The 12,688-nt window shown below is 58.9% G+C and overlaps 1 protein-coding gene across 6 annotated transcripts in view; it reads left to right on the top strand.

Moving 5' to 3' along the window:
- The window catches only part of RASA3 (RAS p21 protein activator 3), a 162,455-nt gene that overhangs the window by 113,710 nt on the left and 36,057 nt on the right, over positions 1-12,688 (top strand). For all 6 annotated transcript variants that reach the window (XM_024348421.3, XM_063792389.1, XM_063792388.1 and 3 more), the window contains 4 exons: positions 3,575-3,655; positions 4,041-4,113; positions 7,209-7,285; positions 11,339-11,443. In XM_024348421.3, the coding sequence (XP_024204189.1) occupies positions 3,575-3,655; positions 4,041-4,113; positions 7,209-7,285; positions 11,339-11,443 (336 nt within the window). The remainder of the gene's footprint in view (positions 1-3,574; positions 3,656-4,040; positions 4,114-7,208; positions 7,286-11,338; positions 11,444-12,688) is intronic.

The raw sequence follows: 12,688 nt of genomic DNA, 5'->3' as shown, positions 1-12,688 counted from the left end.
CGTTTTAGAGGTCCTGGCCCCAGGATGACGCCGTTTTAGAGGCCCCCAGGATGACGCCGTTTTAGAGGTCCTGGCCCCCAGGATGACACCGTTTTAGAGGTCCCGGGCCCCAGGATGACGCTGTTTTAGAGGTCCCGGCCCCCAGGATGACGCTGTTTTAGAGGTCCTGGCCCCAGGATGACGCTGTTTTAGAGGTCCTGGCCCCCAGGATGACGCCGTTTTAGAGGTCCTGGCCCCCAGGATGATGACGTTTTAGAGGTCCTGGCCCCAGGATGACACTGTTTTAGAGATCCTGGCCCCCAGGATGACACTGTTTTAGGGGTCCTGGCCCCAGGATGACGCCGTTTTAGAGGTCCTGGCCCCCAGGATGATGCTATATTAGGGGTCCTGGCCCCCAGGATGACTCTGTTTTAGAGGTCCCGGCCCCCAGGATGACACCGTTTTAGAGGTCCCGGGCCCCAGGATGACGCTGTTTTAGAGGTCCCGGCCCCCAGGATGACGCTGTTTTAGAGGTCCTGGCCCCAGGATGACGCTGTTTTAGAGGTCCTGGCCCCCAGGATGACGCCGTTTTAGAGGTCCTGGCCCCCAGGATGATGATGTTTTAGAGGTCCTGGCCCCAGGATGACACTGTTTTAGAGATCCTGGCCCCCAGGATGACACTGTTTTAGGGGTCCTGGCCCCAGGATGACGCCGTTTTAGAGGTCCTGGCCCCCAGGATGATGCTATATTAGGGGTCCTGGCCCCCAGGATGACTCTGTTTTAGAGGTCGTGGCCCCCAGGATGACACTGTTTTAGAGGTCCTGGCCCCAGGATGACACCGTTTTAGAGGTCCTGGCCCCCAGGATGACGCCATTTTAGAGGTCCTGGCCCCCAGGATGACGCCGTTTTAGAGGTCCTGGCCCCCAGGATGACGCCGTTTTAGAGGCCCCCAGGATGACGCCGTTTTAGAGGTCCTGGCCCCTGGATGACGCCATTTTAGAGGTCCTGGCCCCAGGATGACGCCGTTTTAGAGGTCCTGGCCCCCAGGATGACGCCGTTTTAGAGGTCCTGGCCCCAGGATGACACCGTTTTAGAGGTCCTGGCCCCCAGGATGACGCCGTTTTAGAGGTCCTGGCCCCCAGGATGACGCCGTTTTAGAGGTCCTGGCCCCCAGGATGACGCCGTTTTAGAGGTCCTGGCCCCCAGGATGACGCCGTTTTAGAGGTCCTGGCCCCCAGGATGACGCCGTTTTAGAGGTCCTGGCCCCCAGGATGACGCCGTTTTAGAGGTCCTGGCCCCCAGGATGACGCCGTTTTAGGGGTCCTGGCCCCAGGATGACGCCGTTTTAGAGGTCCTGGCCCCCAGGATGATGCCGTTTTAGGGGTCCTGGCCCCCAGGATGACTCTGTTTTAGGGGTCCTGGCCCCAGGATGACGCCGTTTTAAAGGTCCTGGCCCCAGGATGATGCCGTTTTAGAGGTCCTGGCCCCCAGGATGATGCCGTTTTAGGGGTCCTGGCCCCAGGATGACGCCGTTTTAGAGGTCCTGGCCCCAGGATGACGCCGTTTTAAAGGTCCTGGCCCCAGGATGATGCCGTTTTAGAGGTCCTGGCCCCCAGGATGATGCTGTTTTAGGGGTCCTGGCCCCCAGGATGACGCCGTTTTAGGGGTCCTGGCCCCAGGATGACGCCGTTTTAGAGGTCCTGGCCCCCAGGATGATGCTGTTTTAGGGGTCCTGGCCCCAGGATGATGCCGTTTTAGAGGTCCTGGCCCCCAGGATGATGCTGTTTTAGAGATCCTGGCTCCCAGATGACACTGTTTTAGGGGTTCTGGCTCCAGGATAATGCTGTTTTAGAGGTCCTGGCTCCCAGATGACACTGTTTTAGGGGTCCTGGCTCCCAGATGATGCTGTTTTAGGGGTCCTGGCCCCCAGGATGATGCTGTTTTAGGGGTCCTGGCCCCCAGGATGACGCTGTTTTAGGGGTCCTGGCCCCAGGATGACGCCGTTTTAGAGGTCCTGGCCCCAGGATGACGCCGTTTTAAAGGTCCTGGCCCCAGGATGATGCCGTTTTAGAGGTCCTGGCCCCCAGGATGATGCTGTTTTAGGGGTCCTGGCCCCCAGGATGACACTGTTTTAGGGGTCCTGGCCCCAGGATGACGCCGTTTTAGAGGTCCTGGCCCCCAGGATGACACTGTTTTAGAGGTTCTGGGCCCCCAGGATGACACCGTTTTAGAGGTCCTGGCCCCAGGATGATGCTGTTTTAGAGGTCCTGGCCCCCAGGATGATGCTGTTTTAGGGGTCCTGGCCCCCAGGATGGCACTGTTTTAGGGGTCCTGGCCCCAGGATGATGCCGTTTTAGAGGTCCTGGTCCCCAGGATGACACTGTTTTAGAGGTCCTGGCCGCAGGATGATGCTGTTTTAGAGGTCCTGGCCCCCAGGATGACTCTGTTTTAGGGGTCCTGGCCCCAGGATGACGCCGTTTTAAAGGTCCTGGCCCCAGGATGATGCCGTTTTAGAGGTCCTGGCCCCCAGGATGATGCTGTTTTAGGGGTCCTGGCCCCAGGATGACGCCGTTTTAGAGGTCCTGGCCCCAGGATGACGCCGTTTTAAAGGTCCTGGCCCCAGGATGATGCCGTTTTAGAGGTCCTGGCCCCCAGGATGATGCTGTTTTAGGGGTCCTGGCCCCCAGGATGACACTGTTTTAGGGGTCCTGGCCCCAGGATGACGCCGTTTTAGAGGTCCTGGCCCCCAGGATGATGCTGTTTTAGGGGTCCTGGCCCCAGGATGACGCCGTTTTAGAGGTCCTGGCCCCCAGGATGATGCTGTTTTAGAGATCCTGGCTCCCAGATGACACTGTTTTAGGGGTCCTGGCTCCAGGATAATGCTGTTTTAGAGGTCCTGGCTCCCAGATGACACTGTTTTAGGGGTCCTGGCTCCCAGATGATGCTGTTTTAGGGGTCCTGGCCCCCAGGATGATGCTGTTTTAGGGGTCCTGGCCCCCAGATGATGCTGTTTTAGGGGTCCTGGCCCCCAGGATGACGCTGTTTTAGGGGTCCTGGCTCCCAGATGATGCTGTTTTAGGGGTCCTGGCTCCCAGATGATGCTGTTTTAGGGGTCCTGGCCCCCAGATGATGCTGTTTTAGGGGTCCTGGCTCCCAGATGATGCTGTTTTAGGGGTCCTGGCCCCCAGGATGATGCTGTTTTAGGGGTCCTGGCTCCCAGATGATGCTGTTTTAGGGGTCTTGACCCCCCAGGATGACACCGTTTTAGGGGTCCTGTCCCCCAGGACGACACTGTTTTAGGGGTCCTGCCCCCCGCCCCCCCGATGACGCTGCTTTAGATGTGCTGTCACACACTGCCGGCGTCCTTGCTAAAGCACATGCTCACCTTAGAGGTGTTGTTTTGGGCTTTTGTGAATGGCCAGCGTCATTCAGCGTCACACCGAGGCAGAATGGCTGGTGTGGCCCTCCCTGCCTTCCGGTGAGGAAACCTCATCTCACAGCTTGAACTCAGGCCTCCTGCCTGACCCAGAGCTGTCTCGCCATTCGCCCAGGTGTCTGCGCTCCCTCCTGACGCCGCCTCTGCTTCTCTCCTCAGCATCGTCGAGTGCCAGGGCCTCCCCATCGTGAATGGGCAATGTGACCCCTACGCCACCGTGACGCTGGCAGGACCCTTCAGGCAAGTTGCCTCACGCCTCAGGTTTCTGTTCTGGTCCTGGGGGGCTAGGGTCCAGCTCTGAAATCACGAGACCACTGCCTCATTTGGGAGGAGGCAGGAGGTTGCGCTTTGAGGTAGAATATGAATTTTTACTTCCTTTTGTTTTCTTTATTGCTCCAAAATTGCTTTGTAGAAAATGAAGCCTTCATGCTCTTCACGCTGGGTATTTTTGGCTCAGTAAAGGTTCCTGATTTGCATACCATCTGGAGTTGGAGACCAGCAGAAATATTTATAAAATAAATAAAGACAATAAGTGACTTGTGCATTTGAGAGCTCGGTTTTACCACTGAGAGACTTGGAATCAGCAGTGTTGTTTTAATCCCAATCCTTTCTCACTTGATAACAGATCAGAAGCAAAGAAGACGAAAGTGAAGAGGAAGACCAACAACCCCCAGTTCGATGAAGTGTTTTATTTTGAGGTTGGTATCTTCGTGGGTCAACGTTAAGTGGAAACTCTGCACCCGAGACACGTTGGCAGAAAGTCTGGATCCAGAACGATCTCAGTCTCTTCCCTCTGGAAGTTCCTTCCAGAGAAGAGCAAGCCCAGCTGGCCGGCTCTGGGATCAGAATGATCTCAATCTCTTCCTTCTGAAAGTTCTTTCCGGAGAGAAGCGAGCCCTGCCAGCCGGCCCTGGGTTCCTTCCGGAGAGGAGCGAGCCCCGCCGGCCGGCCCTGGGTTCCTTCCGGAGAGGAGCGAGCCCAGCCAGCCAGCCCTGGGGATTGGACCCATGGCCCCAGGACCTTCCCTCCTCTCCCAAGAGAGAAAGGTCATTCGTTGTCTCCCGAACTGGCCCAGATTTGAGTTAAAAGATGACAGATTAATGCTTTCCAAATTACCAGGACCTTGGGGGTTTTTGTTTTTTTGGCTGCTCTACGCAAGCATCCCTGAGAGGCGGAAGGCTTGTTCCAGTGGAAATAGGCAGGGTTTTGAAACAAAGGGGAAAGGATTCAGACACAGAGATCCTCTCAGAACATGAAGCACCAAAATCCATGAAAAGGAGGGTGCAAGGGTGCACCTGGTGGAATGGGACCCCGTTTGGGATGGCTGCATCTCGTGGAGTGAGGACCTGCCATGTGGCTGGTGCAATTTTGGGACAGCTGCATCTCGTGGAGTGAGGACCTGCCATGTGGCCAGTGCGGTTTGGGGACGGCTGTGTGCAGGGCCTTTAGGCAGATGTTCTTCCCATCCACAAACATTCCGGTGCACAGGCCCTGGAGATGTGAGGATGGATGAGGCATCTGTGGCAAGAGCATGGCCAGTCACGCCTGAGGGGTCGGGCGGGCTCCCCTGAGCCATGATGGCTGAGTGGGGCTCGATGCATGCAGCTCTCAGGGGACCGTAGGAGAGTGGACCTACCGGTCAGTGGGTCCTGACTGAGCAGGACCCACTGGCACTGCTGAGGCTCGAAAGGGCCCCACAGGCAGAGGTGGGAACTTGGTGTCCAAAGCCAGGGCCAGGCTTTCAGGGCCACTGTGAGGAGGGCTTTAGAGGTGGAATCTCTTCTCTGTCTCAGATGGAAGCCTCACTTATAGACAGGCGGAGAAGATGGTTTTGCCAGAGCGAGGGAAGGCAGGGAGCTGCCAGGCTCCCAGGGGCAGGGTGGGCCCTGTTGGAGGTGCAGGAGGCATGCAGCATGGACTGAGTTCCAGGTGGCAGCTCCCCCCGCCTCGGCTGCTGGCTCGGCTGCCACACACAGAGCTGTCATACACACAGTGGGGTAGAGCTCGCCCACTGCCCGGCCACACACGGGTGCTCATCACACTTGCAGTGTTCTCACGCTGTTTCTACCATGTGCACTCCTGTTTCACTCTGTAAAGACGTGGGTCTCAGCCTACGGGAGCAATTTAGTGACCACAGACAGTCTGAAAACCATGGTCTGCGTCACCACCTGTGGGGCTCCAGGGAAGGCCCGGACCTTGCTGACCGCTGCTGTGTGGGACGCGCGGGGCCCTGCTCTTTGGGCTCTGTGACCTTTCACTCCGTCTCCTCCCCTTCCTTAGCAGCCGCAGACCTCTTTCACCAGGACCCTGTCTCTTTCGGCTTCAGCTGCTTCTGACCCAGCTGGAGGCTGAGCCCCGGGGAGGGAGCACATCCCCCGCAGGCTGTGGTCAGACAGCCACCTACTGGGAGCAGACCCAGGAAAACAGATGTTCCGTTTCTATGGGAAGCAGCATCTGTACCATTTTCTTCCAGGATAACAACTAGACACATTAAGGCCCTTTAACTCTCTAAATGAGATTAAATAATCTCATAAATTTGGTAGGAGCTGCCTTCATTCACTCAACACGTGTCAGGTGCCAGCACCGTGCTGGTGATCAGCTGGTGATAAGATGTGGGAGAAAACAGAGGAGTCCAAGGCCACCACACCAGGCCAGCATGGGAGAGATGCAAACAGTCAAGCCTCTACAATAGCTCCCGACCTGCCCTCCAGAGAGGGCGTGAGGCAGGGGCACTGGGGGCTTCCTGGAGGAGGCATTGCCTGACCTGAGTTTTATGAGATGGGGAAGTTGGGGGGAAGCAAATTTGAGGACAGTGGTGTGTAGGTCAGGAAGGAGGAGGCATCAGCAGCCCTCAACCCAAAGCAGAGAACTGCCCCTGCGTGATCTTCACCTCAGTTTACCAATCAGGAAGTGCAAGCTCAGAGGCTAGGCAGTTTTAGCAACATGGTTTTGGTGTCAAGCCCTACATCAGAACTTCGAGCTGAGAGCTCCTGAGCCAGCATCACTGCTGAGGCCCGGAGAAGGTGGGGTAGGGAGGGAGGCCGGGCAGGAGGGAGCCCTTCTTGTAAACGCAGGTGACCTGGTGCACGGCTGATGGTGGTTAAATCGGAACTCCAGGTGGTAACCGACTGTGGTCTCCTGGAGCCTGTGGGTCGGCCTCCTGCTCTGCTGCAAGGGCCCTGCTGGCTGGCGGGGGGCGGTCCCAGAGCCTCAACCCTTCACGCCTTCACTCCGTTTCTGTTCTAAGGAACCCACGGTGCGGAGGTGTCAGGAGGAAGGTAGCAGCGTCTTGACTTTCCACCGTCTGACCCTCCCCGGAGTGCTGGGGTCTGTTCGGGGCCGGCCAGGTTCAGGCTCCACAGACCTCACACGTTTCACTTCCTGTTGGCAAATAGAGCCTTGAGGTGGGGCCACGGGAGGGCGGCGCTGGCTTCGTCTCCACGGCAGAGGGGACCCTCCCTCCCTCACGGGGTGGCAGGCCCAGAGCAGGCGCAGGTGAGGGACATTTAGGTACCCAGAGCCCGGCACCCATCAGGAGCCGCTGGGAGAGTCCGGCCGTGGCCGTGAACAGCCTTGGGGCGGGTCTCACCTGGGTCTGCCCCTCCAGGGGCGCCGTGAGTAGGAAATGCTGGCACTCAGGAAGCCAGGCCTGAAGCCCGAATCCCGCCAGGCGCCTTCCTGGTTGTGGCCCTTGAGTGGCGTGTGGGTAAGCGCAGAGGGTAGGGCAGCCTGGGGCCTAGGTCCGCATATAGCCCCGCCTGGTGGCACCGCTTTCTGTCTCTCCTGACTCTAGGTGACCCGGCCCTGTAGCTACAGCAAGAAGTCCCACTTTGACTTTGAGGAGGAAGACGTGGACAAGCTCGAAATCAGGTGAGAAAACCAGGCTCTGCGTCCCCCACTTGGCAGTTTTCACCCAAACTCCTCAGCTCTTTTGTTCTTTGTTACTAAATATAGGGTCGTAGATAGAAATGAATTTCCATTTTCTTGGTAATTTTCACAACAGGATGTTAGAAGTTGTAGTTGAAGTGACAGCCTGTGGGTGGTGTTAGGGCTCACCTTGCAATACCTGCGAAGAGGTGAAGGCCAGAGGTCCGCATCCCTCTGGCCGTAAGGCTTCATCCACCTGGAGTGACGGGGGCTGCAGCCGTTCTTAAGGTCTTGTTCTAAGCCCTCCGCCTTCCATGGGTTCAGGCCTCACTCAGAGGTTGCAGGGCCTGGCGGGTCAGCACAGCACCTGGCCCTGACCAAGCAGGACCCACTGGCACTGCTGAAACTCTCGGCTGGGCGGCCTCTGTGGAGACCCTGTCCCCTTTGACTCGAGTGAAACGCTCTCACCTGGCGTCCTGGGTTCATGTTTCCTGCGTATGGTCATAGAAGCTGCATCTTCAGCCTTTGCCCGTGGGGCCCCCACCGCCCTTTCCTGGCTCCTCAACGCCTCCCACGGGAAACGGGGAAATCGCTTGTGGGTTCACGCAGGTCAGGACGCGATCTCAGGCCCAGGATTTAGAGAGCCCCACGATCCCGCTGACTGAGTTCTGGGGAGGGCGGGCGTCAGAATGTGCCCTTCACAAACCCCGGCGGGTTCCCTCCTCCCAGTGAAAATAAGCTGGATTCCTGTTTATTTTTGAACGTAGCCTCTGTTCCTTCTGTACCAACGAATGCCTCCATTCCCTATGAAGAGGCAGATGAGCCTCCCCTGAAGCCCCCGAATCTTTCCATGCTGGACAGAGAAGGAAGGAAACGGCTCCCTCCTGACCCTCCCCAGCCGGCCCTGAGACCCCGAGCCTGGGATGTTCCCCGAGCCTGGGATGCCCCCGAGCCTGGGATGTTCCCCGAGCCTGGGATGCCCCCGAGCCTGGGATGTTCCCCGAGCCTGGGATGCCCCCGAGCCTGGGATGTTCCCCGAGCCTGGGATGCCCCCGAGCCTGGGATGCCCCCGAGCCTGGGATGCCCCCGAGCCTGGGATGTTCCCCGAGCCTGGGATGTTCCCCAAGCCTGGGATGCCCCCGAGCCTGGGATGTTCCCCGAGCCTGGGATGTCCCCGAGCCTGGGATGTTCCCCGAGCCTGGGATGTTCCCCGAGCCTGGGATTCTCCCCGAGCCTGGGATATCCCCCGAGCCTGGGATATCCTCCGAGCCTGGGATGCCCCCGAGCCTGGGATGTTCCCCGAGCCTGGGATGTTCCCTGAGCCTGGGATGCCCCCGAGCCTGGGATGCCCCCGAGCCTGGGATGTTCCCCGAGCCTGGGATGCCCCCGAGCCTGGGATGCCCCCGAGCCTGGGATGTTCCCCGAGCCTGGGATGCCCCCGAGCCTGGGATGTTCCCCGAGCCTGGGATGCCCCCGAGCCTGGGATGCCCCCGAGCCTGGGATGCCCCCGAGCCTGGGATGTTCCCCGAGCCTGGGATGTTCCCCGAGCCTGGGATGCCCCCGAGCCTGGGATGCCCCCGAGCCTGGGATGCCCCCGAGCCTGGGATGCCCCCGAGCCTGGGATGTTCCCCGAGCCTGGGATGTTCCCCGAGCCTGGGATGCCCCCGAGCCTGGGATGCCCCCGAGCCTGGGATGTTCCCCGAGCCTGGGATGTTCCCCGAGCCTGGGATGTTCCCCGAGCCTGGGATGTTCCCCGAGCCTGGGATGCCCCCGAGTCTGGGATGCCCCCCGAGCCTGGGATGTTCCCCGAGCCTGGGATTCTCCCCGAGCCTGGGATATCCCCCGAGCCTGGGATATCCTCCGAGCCTGGGATATCCTCCGAGCCTGGGATGTCCCCCGAGCCTGGGATGTCCCCCGAGCCTGGGATGTTCCCCGAGCCTGGGATGCCCCCGAGCCTGGGATGTCCCCGAGCCTGGGATGTCCCTGAGCCTGGGATGCACCTGCTTTCTTTAGGTCATTTTGGAGAATGTGCTGGCCATCAAATCCTTGGTCATGCTCCCTCCCAGGGGCTAACACTGCCCTGGGGGGACCCTTAATGGGACACGCATAGCCGGTGCGTGGCTCAGGCCCTACGGCTGCTGGGAGGCGTGGTTTTGTGGTTGAGAACTGTAGGAATGTCCCTGATGTTATCGGTCAGATCCGTCCCCCATAGTTGTCTCCATCCTCAACCACAGAATGTCCCTGAGGTGGTCGGTCAGATCTGCCTCCCCAGGGACTCACACCAGCCCCTTTTTCAAGAGAAGGAAGCGCCATCGTTGGTTTCTTTTTACACCAAGTTTTGAATTCAGGAGTGAAGTCCTAGTTATTAAATTTTTTAAAAGCACACAAAACATGTTTTAAATATTTCCCTTATTAAAGGCAAATGCGCCTGCCTGGCCGCTAGGCACATTTTTTTAAAGTGTCCATGGGCAGATCAGTGGTCCCCTCATGTTCCTTCTGAAAGGAACGCACTGTGGGTTCCTGTGCAGCCTGTCAGCCCTCCCCGGCCCAGATGCCAGTGCCTCTGCGGTGCCACTGCCCTGCAGGATTTGCAAGGGTAACAAAATCCCTGGCCTTCTGGAATCTTCTCCCTCCAGGGGGATGCCCCTGATGGCCACAGTGTGGTTAGGCCTGCCGAGTTTTAGCCCCCTGAGTAGGGCTGGCCACGTGTAACTGTGTGGTTTCAGGCCTGTGGGTAGGGCTGGCCACGCATGACCTCAGGTGTTTCAGGCCTATGAGTGGGTCCTGGCCATGAGGGACTGGGTTACCAGCTCTGTAGACTTGTTGCAGCCGGGGATGCTGTATGTCTGTCAGAATTTCACAGCCCCAGGTCTGAGGGGACACGTACCATCCCACACTAGGACAGAACATTATGGGAGCCGCTGCTGTGTTAGACGTTAGCAGAAGCTTCACAATGCTGGGCCTGCGGTAGTCACGGAGATTCGTGGGCCATGCTGTGGTTTGTGGCCACAGTTCTCCCCCCGCTGTGGTGTGCATGGCTCCTGAATCCACTTTGTGCCCCTAGATCATGAGCAATCCATGGAGACAGGGTTCTACATGCAGGGGCAGGGCATTCACAAGAACCCAGTTTTGTTTTGAGGCACATTTTCATGTGACGAAAGCAGAAAGCCCCTGGATGTTGAATCGGGCAGCCCGTCCTCCATGGGCACCCTCCTCTCTACAGGCCCAAGTTCTCCATCATCCCCTGGATGTTGAATTGGGCAGCCCAACCTCCACGGGCACCCTCCTCTCTATGGGCCCAAGTTCTCCATCATCCCCTGCATTGAGCCCTGCAGATGGAGACTGTTGGGCCGCATGCTGGGGTGGTGCGAGAGGCACACGCCGCAGGGCCCAGAGGATCTCACTTGCCCGCCGTGCACAGACTGCTGGTGCTGGGCCTGTTGTGGGCAAAGGGGACAGATGGTGCTGGAGCTGAGAGTGGCAGCAGCCACATAGCTCCTGGGTGCACACAGCAACTCCTGGCACAGAGCGATGCCTGGCTCCCTCCTGGCACAGAGCCTGGGGTCATGTAGCTCCTGGGTGCACGCAGCGACGCCTGGCTCCCTTCTGCCGCAGAGCCTGGGGTCATGTAGCTCCTGGGTGCACGCAGCAACACCTGGCTCCCTTCTGCCGCAGAGCCTGGGGTCATGTAGCTCCTGGGTGCACGCAGCAATGCCCAGGCTCCCTCCTATGTAAGAGCCTGGGGTCATGTAGCTTCTGGGTGCACGCAGCGATGCCCAGGCTCCCTCCTATCTAAGAGCCTGGGTCTGAGTCCGGGCCCATGGCCTTCCGCCTTCCTCTGCCTGCCCATTACCACTGGGAGACACTCATCTTTATTCCAAAGCCACAGGCTGGTCTGACGTGTTTGAAACGTGCCCTGTGGGTCGAGCCTTGATGGAGACTCTGGGAGGCGCTGCAGGCTCCACTCTGCTCCTGGGGGAACAAAGCGTGGCCTGTCATCTTTGCTCCACCCGGGCTGCCCGCCGTCAGCTGAGCTGTACCGATGCTGTTTTTCAGAGTCGACCTCTGGAATGCCAGTAACCTGAAGTTTGGAGATGAATTCCTGGGAGAACTAAGGATCCCGTTGAAAGTCCTGCGGCAGTCTAGCTCCTACGAGGCGTGGTAAGATGATGTTGCACCTGCAGACTTCCGCATCTCTGAGAGCCACAAAAACAGGTGCTGCCTCTGAGTGGAAAGGCACAGAGGCCACGTGTGCTGGTCCTCGGCTGTGCCCAGCACCCACCTGCTCTTACTTTGCATGTAGCTCTGACGAGCTCTGGCTTGATGAGTTTCTGCCCCACAGCAGGTGAGAAACGGCAGGTGAGGAGAGGCAGCAGGGATCACACTGAGCAGGGACTCACAATGGCTGGCACCTCAAAACAAGACAGGGAACGTGGGTGAAAGCGGCCCTAAGCCACGAGCAGCTCACAGGGTCTGATCCTAGGCGAAAGTGGGGCCCTGAGCCGCAAGCAGCTCGTGGGGTCTGATCCTGGGTGAAAGCGGGGCCCTGAGCCGTGAGCAGCTCACGGGGTCTGATCCTGGGCGAAAGTGGGACCGTGAGCTGTGAGCAGCTCACAGGGTCTGATCCTGGGTGAAAGCGGGGCCCTGAGCCGCGAGCAGCTCGTGAGGTCAGACACCAGTAGGGGAAGGCATCAGCAGACGGTGCAGGAGCCCGGAATGCGCACACAGCAGGGCTGCGCCACGGCTGCGCTCTGGGTCTTGTTCTGGGCCCTCGGCAGCACCTCCTGTTGAGGGCGCATTACAGGGTTCTCCACTCCCCTCTGCACATCTAGACCTCAGTGGTCGGCTCTGACCCAGACCTCACCCCAGGACATGTTGTGTGTTGCTTCCTCCTGCCTTTCTTTCCTGTTGTCTCCAGGTGCTTGGTGTTTTGGTGGAAGGAACAGGCCATTGTTTCATTTTACCTCCAGTTCATGTGTGTCCCTTAGCGACAGGCAGCTCCTGAGAGGGCCCGGAGTCACGGGAAGCGTGCACTCCCAGGCGTGGACTGTGTGCCGGGGCCTCATGCCCCATGTGTCCCTCTGCCATGTGTGAGGGCAGGTTTCTATCCCAGAAACTGTGAAACACGCGTGTCTTTTGATTCTACGAAGACCCCTGAGCTGAGTTAGGCTTCCTCCTATGCTGAACGAATCCCTGGCCCTGACAGCCAAGGCAGCCACCACATACCCCAGAGAGCCCCAGGGCGCTAATGCCTCGCACACAGGCTCCACCCACCTGATGGGGGCTAATGCCTCGCACACAGGCTCCACCCACCTGATGGGGGCTAATGCCTCGGACACAGGCTCCACCCACCTGAGGGGGGCACCGATGTCTCGGATACAGGCTCCACCCCGCTGACGGGGCTGC

This window comes from Pan troglodytes, chromosome 14 (assembly GCF_028858775.2).
Source record: "Pan troglodytes isolate AG18354 chromosome 14, NHGRI_mPanTro3-v2.0_pri, whole genome shotgun sequence".
Lineage (NCBI taxonomy): Eukaryota > Metazoa > Chordata > Mammalia > Primates > Hominidae > Pan > Pan troglodytes.
This window is presented reverse-complemented; position numbering and strand designations above follow the sequence as displayed.